The 23,444-nt window shown below is 38.9% G+C and overlaps 1 protein-coding gene across 1 annotated transcript; it reads left to right on the top strand.

The window, feature by feature from the left end:
* Positions 1-5,082: 5,082 nt before the first annotated feature.
* LOC139719650 (transmembrane ascorbate-dependent reductase CYB561-like) lies at positions 5,083-20,003 on the top strand. The gene is made up of 5 exons (XM_071631055.1): positions 5,083-5,126; positions 11,541-11,836; positions 13,322-13,530; positions 17,550-17,686; positions 18,976-20,003. The coding sequence occupies exons 2-5, from the start codon at positions 11,620-11,622 to the stop codon at positions 19,154-19,156; spliced, it is 744 nt and encodes a 247-aa protein (XP_071487156.1). The 5' UTR covers positions 5,083-5,126; positions 11,541-11,619; the 3' UTR covers positions 19,157-20,003.
* Positions 20,004-23,444: the final 3,441 nt, after the last annotated feature.

Raw genomic sequence — 23,444 nt, 5'->3', positions numbered from 1 at the left:
GCCAATAGGGGTCTCGTACTGAGTGCACGTACGCTTGCTCAATGCGCAAACCTTTGTAACAATTGTGTGATAAACATGTTGCCCGGGGGGTGGGGGAGAGGAGGGGGGGTCGGCTGGGACACTGCAATTTGAGCTAATGGCTGCGCCCAGTGCCACAAATTGTCTGCTGCCCTCAACGAACCTGAATCGGTCAATATGTTGTCTGTCATTAGTTGTTTGCCATGAGCTGCCTGCCACCTGTTGCTGGCCTTTTGCTGCTGGCCATCGATTGCCTGACATCTGCTGTCTTTGCCTTTTCATCTCATTTTTTACATTAGGTTTTCCCAATTTTTATGTTCCAGTAAACATAAGGTCATTGTAACCATCTTACCAGGAATTATTCCCTTTGGCTGGGAGTACAAAAAGTTATTTGAATAGAAACAAGTGGCCCTGCTGTAGATTCGGGTTCAGGGTCTCAGGGGCCAAAATGTGAAATCAAAGATCTCCAGACCAAAAAGCAATACAGCCAGGTCAGATGATATACATATTCTTAGATGTTAATGACATCAGCTGTACATGACAGTGATAGTGGTAGCCAAATAAAGCACCTATTAAAGGTGACACCAAGTTGGGGGGAAGCTCAGTGGTCAAACTTAGTTTCATCTTTTTGTTTTTACAGTACGTGGTCAGATTTGCCCAACACACGATGGCAGGAATTTCTAATGGGCAGGAGATACATGGTTGCTCGAATGGTCCAATTGTGTATCCCAAAAATGAGTAAAGTGAACAAGATCTTCCTTTCCAGGAACAGAAGTTGTATAACCAATGTATAATGATTGTGGTTAAAATAATAATACTGATAATAATAATAATAATAATAATAATAATAATAATGATGATGATGATGATGATGATGATGATGATGATGATGATTGTTAATATTATTAATATTAATATTATTATCATCATTTATTGTTATCTCTATCTTCACAAGATATCTCTTGGAGATTAATATCACGTCAAGTTCCATCCTGGAACCTTAGACTTCCAGTACTTTTCTCAGGATTCGTGCCGTCCCCAGCAATGCTACTTTTTGGAGCGTTTGCACTCGATCTGGCACACCAACGTCGTCCAAGTGCCGTCGCAGCTGCTTTGGCGTTGTTCCGAGTGCTCCAACGACAATAGGGATCACCTTCGTTCTCATATTCCACAGGCGGCCAAGCTCTCTGGCAAGGTCTTGGTACTTCTCTATCTTTTCCTTCTCCTTCTCGGCTACTCTGCTGTCTCCCGGTACCGCGACATCGACGATTGTGCACATCTGTCGAGCCCTTTCTACGACGATGATGTCCGGACGCCTGTTCTGGATGACATTGTCAGTTTGAACATCGAAATCCCACAGGATTTTAACTTGATCATTTTCAGAAACTTTTTGTGGTTCGTGCATATACCATTTGCTCTCACATGGTATTTCATGTTTTCTGCAAAGCTCCCAGTGAACGACTTGTGCCAGTTTGTCATGTCGTCTTTTGTACTCCTTTTGCGCCAATTTACTACAGCCACATACGATATGTTGCACTGTCTCGTCTCTTTCTCGGCATATCCTGCATGCGGCATCCACATCTCTCTTCTGTATCTTGGCTTTCAGAGCATTTGTTGACAGTGCTTGCTCTTGGGCAGCGATGATCAGTCCTTCTGTCTCCTTCTGTCTTCTTCTGTCTTCTGTCTTCTTCTTCTTCTTCTTCCTTCTGTCTCCTTCTTCAGTTCTCCTTCTCCAGTTCTCCTAAATTATTATTATTATTATTATTATTATTATTATTATTATTATTATTATTATTATTATTATCATCAATATTATTATTATTATTATCATTTTCATTAATGTTATTATTATTATTATTATTATTATTATTATTATTATTATTATTATTACTACTACTACTACTACTACTACTACTACTACTACTATTCTATTCAGCATTTCAGACATTGCACATGTACATGGGTAAACACAAAACAAATTTGATTCAGCATAACAAAACTAAAATAAATGATAACACAGACAAAGCACAAATGAGAGAGAGAAAAAAAAAATAGATCATGACATAGAAAACAGGGCTGCCAGGGGCAAGAAAAGGTAAACTTAATTACCATGACCTGCAGATCTTCTGCCCCACACCCCATAAATTATGTCAAAATCTGTACATAAAATAACACTTACATTGTATCAGTCCACAGTAGATTAACATGCAGTCATACAGGAACAAAATGGGGGAATGAGGAGGGCAACATAATACACTGTAATTATATGTGATTAGATGTGTCAGGGATATATGTGTATGTAGTGTATGATAGATAAAGTATCATACAGTATAGATTTACATAGTTGATGTAGTATAAATTGTTCCGTTACTGCTTACCACAGTCATTCCTTTAAAAAAAAAATTGCAATGTATATTTTTATCCAACATTGGTGCCTAGAAGCAATTCCCAACAAGCCAGAGCACTATTGATGAGTAAAGCATCTCCTGTTAATGATAGAAATGGTACACATTACACTGTTGTGCATCATTGGGGTGATTTCTGTATGCTGGCCCATTCCTATGGAATAGACTCCCACAAAACATTCGCAATCTGTCCTCTCTAAGTGAGTTTAAGAGCTCGCTTAAAACCTGGTTATTTAGACAAGCTTTTTTGTAAACATTTCCTTTATTCCTTTTCTCATACCTCCTTTTCACTGTTTTTTTCTCTCTGCCTCTCTTTCTTGCGCCATGAGGCCCATGAGTATCTATTCATGATGGATACCGGCGCATTACAAGTGTTCATATTACAGCTGTATTATTATTGTTATTATACCATTGTACCTGCACAGGATAATGATGTTTATGACAAGTGCTTGTGTGACTCAAAAGCAAAATACAAAACAAAACAAACAACAACAACGACAACAAAACCTGCCTTCATCTCCTTCGAAATGCATCCAGATCAGATCCGACACTTACCATTCGTTAGGGAATGCGGAGTTATCCCCAGTTTATACGAGGTCCCCATGATGGTTCTGGGATATGGTGCGCATTGCTCTACGCACTGCTCTGTCTCTATGCAGAAGTAGTTCAAATAGGTTGTACAGTAATGTCTGTGGATTCCTTAATGGGTATATACTAGAGTATGATAGAATATGTTAGTGCTTTTTCGCTATAGGGCTCATATAGGGTTCCGTAAGCGGTACTGCCTAGTTGCAACATAATTATGACGCACCTTGATATAGAGAGGCACAACATCTAGTTTCCTACATACAGGCATGCTATCCTGTAGATTGAAATCTGATTTCCTTTTTTACTCTTCTTCTTCTTCTTCTTCTTCTTCTTCTTCTTCTTCTTCTTCTTCTTCTTCTAAGTCTGTACATATGTTGCTTTTTTTACGTATCAAAATCCCCCGAAAATGTATGTATTTCTGATTTCTTTCTTTAAAAAAAAAAAAGCTTCAATAGCACCTCTGATTAAAATAAAACATTCATCTTGGAGCTCTCTTGAGCGTGAGCGTCAACCCGGCCTTCCTTCTCGCTTTTCTTTTCTTTCTTCGCTTTACATTCGAAATGAAGATTTGTTTTGAATGATATGGATTTTCTTTTGTCTCTCTTCTGTAAGACAACTTCTGAAATATCTATTCTGTATTTAGAAAGAAAGCCATTGTTCCATTAGCTGGCTACCGGATTTCTAGCGACGAATGTTTCAACATTGGACATCGTATGACATAGCCTTCTGTTTGGCATCCTCGACCTGTGATTGGCCTTCTGTCAACTCGGCCGATTTTTACAAGCATTAAAATGATTTCGTCAACAACAACAATGTTGTTGTTAATTTAAAGAAAGAAAGAAGAAAGAGAAAAAAATGGGGTCCTATACAAATAATTTGCCCTAGACAGCATTTAACATAAAACAAACATCATAAATTTTAGAGAGATATACAAACTAGAATATTAAATGTACCAAGTCTCCACGAGGGAGCTCATATTGTCTCAACAAAGGAGCTCATTAAGTCTCCACGAGGGAGCTCATATGATATTGATGAACACGGATACCTCTTCTTCTTTCTGTCGAACAACAACAACAACAACATAATACGTATGTATCCACTATAGCGTTGTTATGCTTTTGTCTGATGTTCTATTTTTTTAATGGTAAAGTAAGGTTTAAATTATCTTTAGGGCCTATTTGGATTGTCAGTGTTACACGAAATCATCCCTTCTGCCAGCAGTGTAACATTATTGCACGGATGAAAGTTCAAAACAATAAAAAGTTTGTGGACATGGTTGGCAAAGAAAAAAAAAAACGATGCTGGAACCACGGAACCACCCACCACTCCTAATTTATCACAGCGTTATTTGTATATGCACATCGGATCAAATGTATGATCTTTGCCTATTTCATGACACAGAATTATACTGTCTGATGTCAGGAAATGCAAACAAAAATGCTTGTATATGAGATATTTATAACGTTCGTTCAAACGGGGAGGTGAGTCACCTCCCTGGTTCAAAACTATGATTTGATTAGTGCATGTGACCGTGAGAGGACACGTGGTTTACACATTACACACTATATAGGTATAAAACATGGGGGAGGGGGCGCACACACGCACACATATATAGACTTTTGGCTACAAAAAGTCGCAATTGCTTTTGAAAAAGTATATAAGGTAAAAAGTGGATTCGTTACCTGAACATGCATAAATTCACACAGGCAACCGACAACGTAAGCCAATGATAGCCAATATACACACTTCCACGGTCTTACCACCGAGGTCGGTAGACCTTCAATGGCTCTTGATGAGATTATGATATACATTGTTTTGACTTCTTTTGTTTTTATGCTGCCAATATCCAACATTATGAGCCATCATTATGTCTTCTCATAAAGTTCCATGCAGTTTTCAGTAGCGAACCTGCGCACATGAAATACTATAAAGAGGGCCACCGTCAGGCCTACATTCTTGACAAGTCTAAAGTTCACCCGCAGTTCGTATTTGTGGATACGATCATGTACAATTATCACGATCACAGATTGAAGTCAATCAAGCGAATGCGCGGTTCAGTGTTTGGGGTGCCACCAGCTTGAGACGGTGCGTCCTCGCACATTCGGAAATGGGCGGGTAAGTTTTTGTCCTTATTATTGTCGTCTGCTGGAATGAAATGCATTTTATCAATCAAAAATATGGTTCATAATCATCATCTGTGAAGTGAGGTTTACGCGAAGAGTTTTAATCCAGAATTTAATCTGGAGAAGATTCGTGATTCGTATATATCTAGAACTAAATGTGTATCGGGTATATTCAATGGGGGGTAAGGAGAGATAGGAGCGCATTTATGATGCTGTAGATTTGTATAGACTAAAATACGCAGCCGCGGTCGAAATGATGTGAAAATGACATGGATGAGGAGGCTGAAAGGCGTTGGAGAATGATGACAATATGAAGCAACGCGGGTACGAAAGATGATAGCATTAATTAGGCCTCAGTCATGTCAGTGATGAATGTTGCCATCTTCGTATGTGGAATGTGGCTTTGAAAAATATTAAGTTCTTTCTCGTACGAACTTTTAGTGATGATATAGATGTATGTGTTTGTGTGTATTGTTCATATTGCACTGCTGCAAGTATACACTCCACAACAACACCTACTCACTAATTAAAGTTGTAGAGAGAGGAACGAGACATCAGGCACTCCGCCGGGCATACAATGATAGGAGGTTTTATTAGAGGCTCTGCACTGAGGCGAGTTGTCGGAACACAAAGAGCAGTCACTCACCTCTCTGGTATCAGGCAGGAAAACAAGGGGGTGAAGAAATACAGGGAAACTGATTGTTTAGGAGAACAAGCGGAGATGACCGATGACCCACAGAGAGAGAAGGAGCGAGAGAGTGGGAAAGACGGAGAGATCAGAGCGGAGAGAAAGAGAGAGAGGAGGAGAGAGAAGCAGAGAAAAGTTGAGCTGCTATAAACTCTCCTCCTGTAATCCATCCCACTACTGTATATCCAAGCAAACAAACGTATAATTCCACCTGCATATTTCAACACATGCCTGGTATCAAGAAATCTAGATTTGTAAGTTTTCAGCGATGTCCTTTTTGCAGTCAATCGTATTTTCTCAAGCTTATTTGTTTTTCCTCAAGAGTGGTAGCTACAGCCCAGCGATAGTCTTGAATCGCATGACACATCGTTGTTATTACACTGCTTGATGTATATCTACGATTGCGATTATTACTCTGGTACAATGAATGGACATCTCAAAGGTCACCAGATCAGTTATGTGTGGTCATCTCGCTGCTAGGCTTTAAAGGGTGTCTACAGTTCTTGTCGAGGTGAGGATTTAGCTTTTAACGTTTTCAGAAACCACTCTATGAGATGTCAAAGAGCATGCAATTCTAAGGGGTATCAAAAGTTTATTTGATGAAAATCGGTTTTGAAATGGCTGAGATATCCACAAACAAAGTGAAACAAAGAGATCCAGGCCTGGCCTGTCGCCTTTTATTATCATTACTTTTTTGATATTCCTCAGCCATCTGAAAACCAATTTTCATCAAATAAACGTTGAATCCTTCTTAGAATTAGATGCTCTATCATATTTCATAAAAGGTTTCTCATTATCTCACTTAGGAATGTTCAAAACATGAATCCCCATCTAAACAAGTACTGTACAGTCCCTCTAATGGCAGAGAAATTTTGTTGTTGGATAATCTCAATTACTGAGGCATTTCAAATAACTGTTTCACCCTCGTCACATTCAGGATATCGTTCCCGGAAGGAAACACACGGTGTTTTAAAACAACTGTTCTTGATTCGTCGATCTGGCGCTGTCAGACCAAAATGGTCTATCTTCTCTTTATTTTGTCTTCTTCTTTTCTGTTCCGGGTGACATTTTGCAGAGGGTATATTAGGCGTTAATAGGGCGTGAGTTTTGCTATAAAGAGAGTTCGTTAAAGGGGGGGGGGGTCATCCCTATATAAATCAAGCAACACGCCATCAGCACGTGCTACATTGTCAACGAAGTAGGCCTACAGTGTTCGGAGGATTATTTACTCAGTGATACTGCGATTTCTATTCAATGGGTTCAATGAATCCTATATGACGGGCAAAGTTCAAGTCGAGGGAAGTTCATAATCTATGCAGAACAATATGAAATTTGATTAAGCATGTTAATAAGATATTTGAAAACATTCCAACTAACTGATGATAATCACAACAATTAAAAAAGAAACACACCAAAAGTAACAGCTAAATGTCTGTTCACGTAACGAAGGGCCTATATTCCCATGATATACTTAGTAGGCCTGAATTCAATGTTTCATGAAAAGTTCAAGCGTCTCTTCCACCGTTTCCACTATGTTATTAAACTTAAAGTAACGTGCTGAAGGACCGCATTAAGGCATATTGGTCACATAGTAGATTAATAAATATTGCAACACGTCGCTCTCTCATTCAAAGAAAATATCACTATTTGGCACAAATTTACATACTGTGTTATGCTAGAATCTCGATAAGGACAAAATGTAAGACTTTTGCTCATTCCGCAAAGGTTAAAAAATCAGTAAAACGCTCACTAATGAAAACAATAATTACACACTTTTATTCATCTTATACGTAAACGATCTTCAAAGATCATCGCAAATTGTATAATTCATTTGTTTTGCCAATGACACAAGCTTGTTTTTTTACATCGAGACCCTAATACATTAATTAATATGATGAATACTGAGCTCAGGACTGTGCAATCCTGTATTTATGCAAACAAATTATCCTTGAACGTAGCAAAAATTCAACATGGTATTTAGTAATTCTTTGAATGTTGTCCCACATGAAAATCATAATAAATGATATTATGTTTAAAGCAGGTTAATAAAATAAAATCTTGTCCAGAAATATCGGAGTAGAGTGTATATTCTTCTTTAATATCTCCACACTTTGATTATGGAATTCTGGCGTGGGGAAATGCAATTCACTCATTATTAGATTCCCTTCTCCGTATTCAAAAGCGTGCAATAAGAATCATAAACCACGCCGGATATTTTTCTCATACCAACTGCTTTTTTCATCAAAAAAAAATTCTGAAAATTCCAGACCTATTTTATCATAATCTCGACATTTTCATGTATAAACTAACAACTAATGAATTACCATCTATCTTTATCCACATGTTCAAAAGGAATCGCTCTATTCACTGTTACCCCACTCGCCAGAGTGACGCCTATCACCTTCCCTGTACTCGCACTATTTTTTGCAAAGAAAGCAATTATATTTACTGGACCCAGATATTGGAATGACCTCCCTCAAGATATTACTTCTTCCTTATCTTTATTCACCTTCAAACGCAAATTGAAACAGCTATTACTTAGTGGATACACACTACCAAGTTTTTAGCAATTTTTTTTAATACTCCAAGTCTTTTGTCTTTGTCCGCAGCACCAAGATATTTAACGGTACCTATAAATCAAATATATAACATTCTTTTTCAAACACGGCGAGATCCGCATACAGTCTGGATATCCATGTGGTTCATTAGTTTATTCTTTATATCGATTTTTGTACTGGTATAATTTTAGTTGGTCAAGACATACATATCCGTTCTCCGTATTATTATATGCCTATGAATTCGGGAACCTACAGTTTTACAAGCGTTGTTGCTTTCATGTAGGCCCCATCATATTTCTGATATTTTTTGTGACATCTTTATATGATATGACCATGATTATGCACTTGTGTCAGTGTGGTTTTTTTCTTCTTCTTCTTCTTCTTCAATCAAAAGACATGATTGTATATATTTTGTATTCTTGTTTTAGTTTCAATCATTTTTGTAATCTCATCATTGAGAAAGTGGAAATATGAAATGAATAAGAATTTAAACTGAACCTTAAAGTCTTATTTGCTTAGTATCACAGAAACATGCAAGTTATGCTGAGTCTAGGGAAGGGTGCATGCCAATGTCTTTTGCTTAGCATATCAGTACTATAGTAATGATTGGCAGATGAGGTCATCTGAGGAATATTGGTTTGAAAGGGTTTTTTTTTTTTGTGGGCGTTTCCAAGTATCTGAACAAAAATAGAAGAAAAAAATCGTTAAAGATATATGGAATGTTCCTAGATATTTGTTTCATCGCAAAAAGTGATGTTGAGGGTATCATAGATCAACACATATCAACATGTATTTGCACTTCAGGGGACCCAACTGTATTTGCAATTGAATGAAATATTATTCATGTTTGACATCTTTGAATGGGCAGTTGAATATCCTCATACGTTATTGTGAAGGTGGTATAAAGAGAACATTGAGAACAAAAGGGTCCCCTGGAAGATGCCAAGGACGGGAATAAGCTTGGAATTAACCTGGTTCATCGTCATGGCGCTTATTACAATATCAGACAATAAGACAGCACCTTTGAAACCATTCGTTTACCGTATATTACACTTGTTATCCAATCCGGCCCCTCATCTTCCTACCATTTTACTTCATTTGGATAATGTGAACCAATCACTCTCTTCGTGCAATTTTGCTTCATGTGGGTAAAAATCACGTCACGGTACCGTATAGTAATTTATGTGATACCAAGGATTTCCATATCCATTTCCATCTCATGATCAGATTTAGCGAATTTGTCGAGATTTGGGTTATAGGGCGAATCAAATGAAACCCAAACCCAAAGAGAAATGTGGATTGAGTGAAAGCAGCAACATTAGTAAAACACCATCAGTGAAAGTTTGAGGAAAATCGGACAATCGATGCAAGAGTTACGAATTTTTAAGTTTTGGTGTTGGAACTACTGGATGAGAAGACTACTAGAGGACTAAGGCGTCATGTTTGGACAACAATATAAAGAAAGTATAAAGGGAATTCCACAAAATCCATCAACTTGATACTGACATAATATAGGTTTTTCCGGTCAATTTCATATTTTTGTCATTCAAGTTACTATTCCGAGCTTTCGATTTCATGCATTCCACGCTCGCAGCACTTAATCAGCAATCAAATTCAAAGTCCGGTCATTCGAATTCACTACCCGAGCATTCAAATTCACTGTCGGAGCATTCAGATTCACTATCGGAGCATTCACAATAAAGAGAGAAGCACGCATTTCATCAATGAGCATACAAATTCATGTCAAGCTGGCGACGGAATCTCGTCGGTCATTCAAATTCGTGAATAGACAACCACGTTCCAAAATAATAACTGCATTCAATCTAAAAGAAGTCCTGAATTTAGTTAGTTTGGGGCCGTGTATGCATGTGTTTTTCATTTGGCTTTGAATATATTGGGATTTATGATGATTATTTATTTTGCAGTAGAGGTCCACCTGTTTAGTGAAAATTTTGAACTCGCGCTTAGCGAAAAGGAATATACAGGCACATATCCCTAGGATTGGACATAAAATGGAGGTCCCATGTGTGAGAGAATCACAACACATGCACGTAAAAGATCACACTTCATTTATTAATCGCAAAGAGCAGGCTTACATCCAACTTGGCCCCACATGGAAGACCAGCTATTGCAGCTGAATATGGGTTATCCAGCCATCTTCTTTGATGGAAAATGAAACAGAGAACAATGTAGAAAAAGTAAACAATCATGATTACACTATATGCAAGCCTTCATTGGTTGTGTTGTCCCTTTTTCCTTTCTTAATAAGTCTACTCCATTTCCTCGTTAAATTGATTGCACAAAATATATGGGAACTTGATCGCCTAAAAATGAAATTGAACGCTCCAAACAAGCTCATTGGGACTATGACATGACTATCGCATGACTTTGAATGCACGAGTAGGAAAGTCGGTGCTCGCATTTTGAAATTGAATGCCCAATCGTGAATTTGATTTCACGAAAACGAGATAGGATGCCCATCAATGAAATTGATCGCTCGGATTCTGAATTTGAATGCCCGAATATTTTCGCGTTCGTGCGCTGTGTGAATTTGAATGCACATTCATAAATTTGAATGACAAAAGTATGAAATGGACTGGGAAAACCTATAGTTAGGGGTAGCAATTATTACATGAAAGTGGTTAGTCAAGTGCTCTTTCATTATGCTAGAAAAGTAATCTTTTTTTAAATTCCGTTTATATTTCTATATTGTTGTCCGAACATACGTCACAATCTCTAGTAGTCTAGTAGTCTCCTCATTCAGTGGTTCCTCCACCAAAACTTAAAGAATTCATAACTTTTGCACCGATTGTCCGACTTTCCCCAAACTTTCACTGATGTGTTCTTCTAATGTTGCTGCTTTCACTCAGTCCACATTTCTCTTCGAGTTTGGGTTTCTTTTAAGTCTTTTTTTTTTGACTGAGAGACTGTGAGATTCCAAAGGAAATAATATAATCCAGCAGGTAACCTGTGGGTGGTACCTATCATTATTATTTAATGAAGCTCTTTCTTTTTCTATCATTTTACACATAATCCACCAGTTTGTCTATCTGACTACCAATGAGTGTATGCGTCCATTAACCGCTAGATATATCCAACCAGCATTACCATTTGTAATACTCGACATAGTAACGTTTGTCATCACCTACATTTTCCCCAGTTTCTCTTAAAGTAGTCAGGATTTAAGAGGAAAAGAGAGGTACCATTGAAGGCACAACCCGTAACTCACCCTCGTCGCGATGGACGCACCGGCACCATCATTCGTGGACGCGGTATCGAGGCGGTTGTTGCTGCTCCTGGTGATCGCTGCCGAGATCTTCGGTCTGCTTGCCCTGATCTTGACGTCGCTATGGGCGGGATACTACTCGACACCCGGCTTCCAGTGGACGTCGACTGGTATGATGAACCTCCACCCCTTCGTCATGACCCTCGGGATGGTCTTTGTCTTCGGTAACGGTGAGAAGCAGCAAAATGAAATAATTATGCAAAATAATAAATCTGGCAAATATACAGTCAAACCTGTCTATAGCGGCCACCAAAGAGAGACGGAAAAAGTGGCCGCTATAAAAGGTGGCCCTAGAGACAGAGTCTTTACATGGCTTTTCTCTCAGGGAGGGAGATTTTCTTTTCTTTCAGTGGCCGTATAAAATAGGTGGCCACTGAGGCAAATTTGATTGTACATCGCATGAAGGATTGTAATGGCTAGTATAATGTTGTAAGTATGGCATTACATAATACTACGACCAAAATTATCAATGAAAACCCACATTCAGTGAATATACCAGTAAATGTAGGGGAACCCGCGGGGGCAGAGAATAACACAGGGCAAAGTGAAACACCCCCACTAAACCTATGGATATTCAGTCTTAAATCTAAAGCTTATGCACGAATGACCCTCAAAGGAGGCTGCATCTTTTGATGTTAGAGCCGTGTAGATAAGTCATTGTATGTGCGCTTTTAGGGAAAATGTCTGTTTTTCATACCTCAAAACCAATAATTGATAATCATATATTTCATGTCAAAATTATCATGCTTATCTGAAATATCTCGAAAACAGTGGTAACGATGCATGGGTCTAAGCTGCCATAAATCGTGGTATCAGGGCTAGCAAATATTGACCGACATCACAGTGATGTATGTCGGGAAAATTACATGGTTGGAGCAAAGTGGATTACGCATGGTGGATCATGTTAACTAATGGGCTTATGGGTAAAATGAAGTTTGGTACGTTTCCACCCTCGACACCGTGCAGCAGGGCCGCACGCCGCATGCCTTGCTGCAGCTATGTTCTCCTACAGTTGCTACAATGAATTGCTGGCAGAATCTGATCTCAACTTCGTGCTTACACGTCATCAATCACTATTCTGGGATTGGTCACGTGACATAACAGTTCACGAAAATTGCATAATTCCTCGAATTATCATTACAAATTGTGTTTTCAAGTACAGTTTTAGAAAACGCTTAAATTTATCTAATGGAAATTTACCACCCATAAAAAAAAAAGGTCATTTATGTAGGGCCTACAGATACTCTTGAATGTCAAAACTGTGTAAATAGGTCTTTACATAGAAGATTATAACCTCTAGAAGAAGTGTTTCACTTTTCCACTTTGCCCCAGTGGTTTGGGGCAAAATGGAATTTTCATACTTTTTTAAGGTCACAGTAATTGATAAAACTGATAATTTGAAAACCAAATTTTACTGCCATTTGTTAGCGGCAGTACCAAGGTAATATAAACCAAAAATCTCATGCTTCACTCTGCTTTGGATTCCCGTTTTGGCTGGACAGAAATTTTTGGTCCACTTTGCCCCGGGTTCCCCTGTATTATAAAACTATATGACTCAATCAGCTGACTGAGAGCGCATGTAGGAGTATATTCTTCAAAGTTTTGTTGCAGATTGATACATTCTCAATATTGCTCCATCCTGTCCTCACGTATAGCGCTCATCACATACCGCGTTCTCAGCCGACTCTCCTTCCAGCGAAAAGTCATCAAGGCACTCCATGGGGCCCTGATGCTCGCAGTGGCCGTCTGCGCGGGACTGGGCATCTATTTTGCCGTGGCGCATGCGCACTCGACAGGTTACAGCGGCTTCAACAGTTTTCATGGAATGATTGGGCTTTCAACAGTAGCCCTGTTCGGTCTGCAGGTAAATATTTTTGTTCCTTTTCTTCTTCATTTTAATGTATTTTTTCTTCCACTCCTCTTCTTGTTCTTTTATCAATTGATCTCCTACGCCCTCTTTTCAGAACTTTCTCATTCTATATGAAAATTTAAAAATCTACACAATTTCGCTCACGACAAGGCAATCGAAGATGGAGCATTACAAAGAGCGTTGGCCCATGACCCGTACATTATGTCAACAGCCGGTGTTCACAGCCAAATTCCTTTATAAGCTGTTGATCAAAAATCAAAGTAAAATAAATTATGATCAATCCAACTTTAAAGTTTATCTCATGAAAGGGACAGAATTTGCCTATTCGTCTATCTCCTTCTTCCACTTTTCACCCTTTTGATTACACTGGGCAACAATTTTTAACTTTTTGAATGTTGTCTTGATTTCTACAACTGATTTAGGGTATTTTTGTAGTGCCGAATCAGGAAATGGCATCCGTTTCTCTCCATCAGGTCAAGTTTTTGTGTTAACCCTTTGAATACTCAATTCTGTAGTTCCCATAGACTTTGTACAGGGACCACTCGGTTCAAGTGGCCAACAGGCTAAGATGATTTGAAAAAAAAAAATAGATCTTGTGACAAAATCGATTACATTTTTGTGGTATTATCAGCTGATTTTTGTCACATATATCACGCTAAATATATCTTTAAGAGAAAAAAATGTTTTTCCAGCGACATATATTGATTACCTGATCTTAGAAACATCAATTGCTCTAAACTGAATGGTGGGCATTGATAAAGGTAAGTACACGTAAATTGCATGTTGCTTCACCATTGTTCAAACGTCAGGGCTTGAACTTCCGTTTCTTCGAACTCCTGGAATGCTCAGCATCAGGGAGGTCTCTCTTCAGAGTCCAACAGTAGTCAGCCATCATGACTGCGTCCCAGCGACCCTGATACCTGGTCTCCATCTCTTTCATGTCCTGATGGAATCTTTCCCCCTGCTCGTCACTCATTGAACCCAGGTTCTCAGGAAACCGGTCCATATGTGAAAATAGGTAGTGCATCTTGATGCTCATGTTGCAGCCAAGGTTTCTGAAAGCAGTCAGCATGTTGTTGACAAGTTCTGTGTAGTTTCTGGCTTTAATGTTGCCAAGAAAGTTCTTCACTACCAGAACAAATGCTTTCCATGCTTCCAGTTCCACTTCATTCATTGAGTTTTCGAACTCTGGATCTCTGATGAGCTGACGAATCTGAGGACCATCAAAGATGCCAGCTTTCTTTTTCTCCATGGACAATCCTGGAAAAGCCTGGCACAAGTAAGTGAAGCAGTCACCATCCTTGTCCAGAGCCTTAGTGAACTGCTTGATTAAGCCGAGCTTGATGTGCAGCGGTGGGAAGAGTATTCTGTCTCGGTCCACCAGAGGGTCGTTGATGACATTCCTTTCTTTGCAAGGCACCAATTCCTCTCGTACAGGCCAGTCCTTCTTAGTGTAATGCTGAGCACGATCCCTACTATCCCACATGCACAGAAAACATGGGTACTTGGTGAAGCCACTCTGTTGTCCCAACAGAAAGTTCACCATCTTCAGGTCAACACAAATAAACCACTTATGCTGATCATAACCAATTTTCTCCAGCACATACTTCACCGCTTCATACTTCTCCTTCAGTGTAGTTGAGTGAGCGATGGGTACAGAGGCAAACTGGTTGCCGTTGTGTAGCAAAACACATTTCAGTGATCGGTTGCTGCTGTCAATGAAGAGTCTCCAATCTTTGGGTTCGTACTGTGACACTCCAAGCTTAAGTAGAAGCTGCGCAATATCTACACAGTACACCAAGTCATTCTCTTCAGAGAAAAAACGGAGGTACTCTTGATGCCTGTTGCGGAAGAAGCTGATGCGAGCACTGTCAGAGAGGAGGTTTTTTTCCTTCAATCTGGATGCCAACAGTTCGGCAGAGTCCTTTGACAAGCTGAGGTCGCGAACTAGATCATTCAATTCCTTTTGGGAAAATGGATGTGGAGCATCATCTTCAAAAACCACTTCTTGTTCTTCTGCCTCATGTCCTTCAACACTGGAGGCATCTTCGTCACTAATGTCAGGAAGTTCTCTGAAGATGGGTACTGGAATTTCATCACAATGAGCTACAGGACGACGTGCTGATTGAAGATCAGGATACTTGAGGCTGCTCCGATTCTTTCTGTTAATCCCAGTTACATCAATAGCGCAGAAGTAGCAGTCAGTGACATGGTTTGTCGGCTCCCTCCAAACCATGGGAATTCCAAAGTTCAGACTCCTCTTGCCATTGGTCCACCCACGCAGAGTCTCGGTGCATGCCTTGCACACCATGTGTGGTGCCCAAGCTTTATCCTGGTCACCAAGCTTAGTACCAAAATAAGCATGGTAAGCACGCCTTATGAAACTTGTGACTGGCTTCCTATTAGGAGCAATGGTGTATTCTCCACATATGTAGCAGAACACGTCGGGCTTATTTCTGCACGATCTTCTGGTTAAAGCCATCTCATTCACCTGCATCAACTTTATGCCTTGCTGCACTAATTTTTGGAAGATTTCAAGGTTTTTATGACTACAAACTGATCCCTTTGCGACATAATCACCCAGAACTATTGGACCCGAATACTTTTTGTCATTAAAATAAACATTTCCAATCAAAACTATTAATCAAAATGGCATTTTACCCCCACTGACCTTTTCTAAAATGCTCCACACATGTGTTAATGTGAACAAAAACGTAAAAAACGACATGTGGCCGTAGCTCAAAAACTTGACCTGATTGAGCAAAACCAATGTGATTTTTGGATTCAGCGCATCAGGTTTACCCTAAATCAGCTGAAAAAACGCAGACAACAAATTTGTTGTTGACCAGTGTTATTGTTGCCACTATTATTCTTTGTCTTCTTTCCTTCTCCTTGCCTTTTGCCTCCTTGCCTTGTCAATTCGTAATTCAAGGACAGAAATGAAGGCTGTACATTCTGTTTCAATCTGAATTATTCTTTTCCGGAAGTAAGGGGAAGGGGAGGGGGGGGGGGGCATCGATATCCCACGAGCTCGAAACCAAGTAAAACAGGTCCATTAGCTAGCCATGAAGTAAATGGGGGCGCTGTGGCATAGTGGATAAGAATCCCGACTCCCACTCGAAAGACCCAAGTTCGATTCCAGGCTAGTGCTTACGTCCTTGGACAAGATGTGTTTTTACCCGCCACGTCCCTCTCGACCAAGGTGTATAAATGGGTACCTGGCAACACTTTAGGGTAATGATAATGACAGGGCCCTCTGGTAGAGCAGTGGCAACACTGAAGAGGCTGCCCTGGATAAAGAAGACCTTATCATTAGTGAAACAGGCCCATCGGAGTTGTACACCAGGCAAATACTATAAGGCCCAGGAGGTCGACGCTATCAGCAGAAATACGTACTCTAAGCCCTAAGAAGCAATGCCGAGCTCATGAGCCTTTTCCCCTTGTGTTGAGCTCGTGAACCTTGTTTTCGTAGTGTCGAGCTCATGGGCCTTATTATTTTAACCAGGGTGTATAGCTCATGAACTGTATATAGGCCTATAGCTCGTCGGTCTATCTTAGCTGATGTCGAGCTCGAAGGCCATAATTCACTTAGTGTTCAGGTCTTGGGCTGTATAACTCGTGGGTGTCGATGAGCTCGTGATGTGCACCTAGTTCTAGAGTATTCGTCGGAACCTTTAACCTATTGTAAAGATATTACGTAAGTTATAGTCTTAAGAAACAACTTCTAAGTAGACCTATCATTCTAAACTGCCTCCTCTCTCCGTGTCATGTGTCGTTAAATATCGTGAAATTCCTCTTCTTTTATGTTAGACTGGTCTTTACTAAATTACGTTATCGTACCTGCAGAATATCTTGCTGAATGCACAAATATATAGCGTGCATGACATTGGCCAAAAGATGACTTTCGTGCAGAAAACGTGACGATTTTCGACATGGTTGTTGTACATTCAACATGTGTATTCAATTCAGTTCAATTATATGTCCTTTGTATGTCCTTTGTATGTCCTTTGTAGTTTATTTTTGCTGCCGCCATTTTTGTCTGCCCAATGTCGCCGCAGTGGATAAGGAAAGCGTACATGCGAACTCACGCTTTCTTTGGGACACTAGCCTTCACTCTAGCCGCCGCGACGTCATTCTCCGGTATGCAGTGGTGAGTTAGCTCTGACAGGGCAAGTAGTAGTAGTAGTATACAGTGTAGTCAGTAGTCGTATCAGTAGTAGTAGTAGTAGTATTAGTAGAAGTAGTAGTAGTAGTAGTAGTAGTAGTAGTGGTGGTGGTGGTGGTAGTAGTAGTAAGAGTAGTAGTAGTAGTAGTAGTAGTAGTAGTAGTAGAAGTAGAAGAAAAGGAAGAAGGAGGAGAAGAAGAATAGAGAGAGAGAAAGATTTTATTGACTCTTCCGACCCCATTCCGGGGTATGAGAGTACAACACATAAATACAAGATATGGTCATTACATTAACAAAGAATACATGTTTGTGATATATTACAATGATGTATAGAAAATAGTCTATACCTACTACACATATATACAATGATATACAAATTGGCAAGCAATGTTAACTAATCGTATGAACCATACGACCAAACAATCGTAACATACAACTACTATAGATCGAGTATCACTGGATGCTTAATTTTTCTACCAGTACGAGTTACAATATTTTCTTTCTTAACTAAAGTACACTCAACTTGTTCAGGCTTCTGCAAATTTGCAAAATATGACATGATCAGCCTCACAAATAATACTAATCTAATAGAATAGTAGATTGAAGCAATAGTAAAGGGGGAGGGCTGAGAGGAAGAAGGAGGAGGAGCTTGGGTGGACGAAAATGACGAAAAATGGCGACAAGATACTGGCGAAGATGGAACTGAATAGAGAAAGAGGAGGCGCTATACAAAAAGAGCAGATTTAGACTATTCATAGTCCTAAAACATTAAATATGAAAACGGCAAGGGCCTTTACAATGAAAATTAACGACTGCTGCTATACTTCTCCCTAAAAATCAAAACACAACAGCCACTGAAAAAACCTGTCAAATTCATAAATAGCGACCTCATTCTCCAACTTTGTAGTGTAAGTTCTTTCCCACAAAGAGAAGGTGATATAATGGATTTACCTCATTGAATCATTTCATTTCATTTTCATTTATGCTGCGCCAAGAAAACTGTGTATTTTGATTCTTTTTTTTTACTCATTCCACGTAGCGCGAGTTCAGAGATCAAAGTATACCCTTGTATTGTGTTTATTTTCATTTTAACCACCACAGATCTCTCTCTCTCTCTCTCTCTCTCCCTCTCTCTCTCTCTCTGTCTTCCACATTTTGTCTATTCCTCTATCCACCTCTCCTGTAATCCCTCTCTCTTCTCTTTCCCCTTCCTTGTCCTTCTTTCTTTATTCTAATTTTTCGATTTCCTTCGTCACTTTCGTGTGCGATGACAGGAGCACGGATTTCGGCCTCCTGACCGGACCAGCGGCCGTCTACCTCTCGGCTGGATTCTTTATGGTCACCTTCGTGGTTACCGTCATCTACATCTTGTCCAGGGACCAATACCAGGCCATCCGGCCAGACCCAACCATCAACCAGAGCCTTATCAACAAGGACGTCGTTGGGGATGCCTAAAGAAGTTGGCCAGTCCTCAATGTCTGCCATAGTTCTCTTTTCTTATCTGATGAAAGTCACCAAAGATAAAAGAAATTGTTATCACCCCAGAATGATGTCCTTTACATTTTGAATGGTAACTGATTGTTGTCTGTTTATTATCGTTTATAAGTCAAAGAAACTTAAAGAATGTAGAAAAAAATCAAAAAGATACGTATACCTACTGATGCTTGTAAACAATGATCGAAATTTGGTAAAAAATTCAAGAAACACAGTTGATCTTTTTTCATCAGGAAGGAATATTTAGAATGGGTGTCATTAACTCTTAATAACTTATATGCAAATTGACGCAAACACTTCGGTCTCGTTTGACTCATGATCGTTAGTCCCCCTTTTTTTGTGGTAAGTTTGGGACTGGCATTCTTTACAGCGGTATATATTCCTTACCATATTAAAGTTGGTTGTATCAAGTCGGTAAATATTCGTTATTCCGAAGGTTCACTATTCCGAACATTGTGTTGTGTTACTCCGAAGGTTGGCTAATCCTACAATGAAAAGAAGGTACTTACTGAATTTAATAATAACAGCTAGATTGTTAGTGTTATTATTATTATTATCAACATTAATGTTATCATCACTCTGACTCTTATTATTATTACTGTCGCTATTGTGACTCTGCGTCACAAAATCACGAAAGTCACACATTTTCGTTTTCCAGTGGGCCTGAAAAGAGCTATTTAGGTCAATATAGGGTGGTATGGGAGTTTCAGTGTTTTCTGATATTCAGAAGTTTGTATGCGTAAAATGAATGTAATGAATGTCGTGCTTAACATGTTTTGTTGATCTAGATTTTCCATGTCTGTTCCAATTCTCCGATGGCCACCCACAAACCTGAAAGTATGTGAAAGTGTGCATAAATGCCATTTCAGGTACTTTGAAAACATTCAGCAGTAACTTTGATACTTCGTCGAATTCACGAAAATTACGTTATTAACATACCAAATCTTAAAGGCTAATTTAATAATCTCTGTAATAGTAGTTGCAAAGGAGTTCTGAATCGCGATTTTTCTCCAAGCACACACACAAGGTTGACTCGGCACACTTGAATTTACCCTTAGCTTAATCTCCTATATAAGGCAGTCCTACATGTATCACATTTCATTATTTGCCTTAATGAGTTAGGAGAATCACGTCACTATGTCATTTCAAACATGAAAGTCTCCTCTTTCGGATTTTGATCTTGACAAAAAAGGTCTCTTATATATCTGGCAACTTATTTGTGTGAGTTTTGTGACGCAGAGTCCTGTCTCATGATATCAAATCATTACATAAGTTTGTTATTTTCCTTTCATGTTGATAGACTGTCATCTCTGTTTATTTGTTTGCTTGTTTTCTATAATCACGTCCAGTTAATGTTTTCTGTTTGCTGTGTTTGTGAATCAGTGAAGTTGTGCAATAGTTCGTTTTGAGAAGGAACAACTAAATGCTCAAAGTATTATACCATGTGCCTCATATAATATGACCAAGCTCAGTTATGCACAAGTTTATCAACAGCAACTACCCATTGTGCTCGGTAGTTCGTTTTAAGAAGGAACAACTATTGACGGGTATCAACATTTATTTTATAATGTTGGACTTTGCTTGTATACCATGCCGTGCTTCAATCCGTAGCTGAGAATCAATGCAAGTTCAAAGTTTGATACTACATAGTATTTGTTAGTACTAATGTAAGCGATCGTTTTGTGCACGTGACATGTGATAATACAGTACTACGTTTTTCTCTTGATATTGATGAGCAACTTCGTTCTCTTGCACTTTTTTTTTAATACAAAGCGTGTTGTGAAGAAGGCATACAAACAATACGATACTCTATTGGGAATCTGCAATTGATATAGCAGATATATTTTGTTATAGAGACATAATTTTGCCTATGAGTGTAATAATGTAATAAACATTGTTGTGGACTTGTGCAATAGTTCGTTCTGAGAGGGAACAATTATTGGCGATTATCAATCAATATAGGCTTAAATGCTGCAAAATATGTAATATCCTATTGGAATTGTATCTACCATCAACAAGATGTTAGGGCAAATGTAAACTTTAGGGTAATTTTACTCAAGTACTAATGGAGTGCAGTTTTCATGACTATCAATAAGAAAATCTCCACACGACTCTGCCCATTTGTGCATCTAATGTCGTTATTTACCATTTGAATCAAGTTTATGTAACGTACGTATTTTCATGCATTCGACCATACATTTGCTTAAAAGTTCGTCTCCAAAAGGAATAACTACGGTTCACTATTACCTGCAGCCATGTATTATTTTCTGTGATACAGGAAAGTAACAGTTTATGATTGTTTTCCTATACACAATATCTACCTTTATCATATTATGACATGAACTGCTGCACTGATTTCTTAAAACTATATATGAATATGTGAACTCTTATACTGCAATTATATTCTTGTTGGAAATGAAATAAATGAAATGAAATTATGAGATATCTGATTTGGTTAGCAGAAGTGGCATCTACCTTAACGAATCCTAAACCATTAATATACACTTAAATGTTTGACATTATCAAGATGCTACACATTCTCCGCAAGTCCTTTGAATGACAATCATACAAGCCGCTACAGAGATGTAGAGCTAAACAATGATGATCAATGAACTTTAGAAATGTAACCGTAGACTGCGAAGACAGATAAGACGAGCTAGCAATCGTGACAAACCAGCCGTGTTCACAAGAACTAATACAAAATCAATGGTAAAGAATCTAATTAATTTCAGCTGGTACAATATCAGTTGATTAATGAGGGTAAAAACGAGTTCGTGAGGTGTGTGCTCCAAAGGTAGACCTCTCGATATAGTTTTCCAGTGCAACCCCATGCCACGCCATTATCAAATTGGCTTTCACAAATAAACTAGGCCTAAACTAAAATGGTATAGGCTACATTAAAGCACTCAAATCCGAAATTTATGGAATTTTATTGTTTCGCATCGTTAACCATGGTTCTAAGAAGCAGTGATAGGTTAGGCGCAACTAACATAATAGACACGTGAAAATAAGAGGATGTGACGAAGTCGTCACTTCACACTTCTGCATTGATGTGGGACTACACGGTTATTGTATACACTCTTCCGTAACTTTGCATGTCAGTGGTATGATATTGTGCAGTACAGTGGACTCCCATTATAACAAAGTCCTCGGAACCGGCATTTTTTTCTAACATTGTATAGAAATTTCGGGATAACCGAAATAACCGGAAAAAACCCCAATAAAAAACAAAAAGCCTGTAATGTTGCTTCCCGAATTTTTATTTCGTTGTAAACAGAATTTCGTAATAACCGTGTTCGTTATAACGGGAGTTCACTGTATTAAGACAGGGAGGTGAGAGGAAACCTAACCCTTAATTTCCTCTCACCTCCCTGATTAAGACTGGGCCTACAACCCTTTTAATGATGCCATTGATTGCCAAATTATCACATGCAGGTCTAGAACGATTGATGCTATCATTATGTACCGTTTTCGTAATTGAGTTCCTTTAGAATGCAAGGACACTTAATTAGTAAAGACTTGTGTACAAAGTGAATGGGAAACGTTGGACGCACTATTACCACTCTGACTATGATACAGTTACCCGTGCCACATGCTACCAGAGGTACTGTTTCGTCATGAAACTCAGTGGTATACAAGTTAACAACCTTCCTTTTCTGAGCGATTTTAGAACTTTGAATTTTACTCACCTGATCACAGCATTGCGCATATATCATTACACATAAATGGGGAATGCATGAAAATTCACTAGATAACATAGATAGAAAAATAGATAGATTATAAGAGAGGGAGAGAGAGGGAGAGGGAGGGAGAGAGCTAGGGAGTTAAATCGGCGCACCTAAAACAGATAAAGAAAATTGGGAATTCAAAAACACTACTATAAACTACAAGTGTCACTTTTTATTAGGTTTCTTCATATTATCATTATCATTTTTATTATCATTATCATAGTACGGTTCTGTCTGATTTCTTCCGTTGAAGTTTCCCCCTCAAAGCCACAGAGGTTCTTTTTGATAATGCTCGTCCAAGTCTATATTAGATGGCAAGATTAGCACACACCAAGCCTAAATCATTTGTCGACCGAGAGAGAGGATTTTCATACAGTGACAGTTGGGCCTATAGCATGCTTTTGAACCGGTTTAGCATAACGTACGACTAGCGACAAAAGAAAAGTACCCTGTGAATTTCACAAAGTTTACTTTTGGGGAAGGGGAACTGTTGACCGAGAGTTTTTAAATTGCAATAATAC

The sequence above is a fragment of the Diadema antillarum genome, unplaced genomic scaffold (genome assembly GCF_040938485.1).
Source record: "Diadema antillarum isolate AM-2024a unplaced genomic scaffold, OU_Dant_1.0 scf00000112, whole genome shotgun sequence".
Lineage (NCBI taxonomy): Eukaryota > Metazoa > Echinodermata > Echinoidea > Diadematoida > Diadematidae > Diadema > Diadema antillarum.
This window is presented reverse-complemented; position numbering and strand designations above follow the sequence as displayed.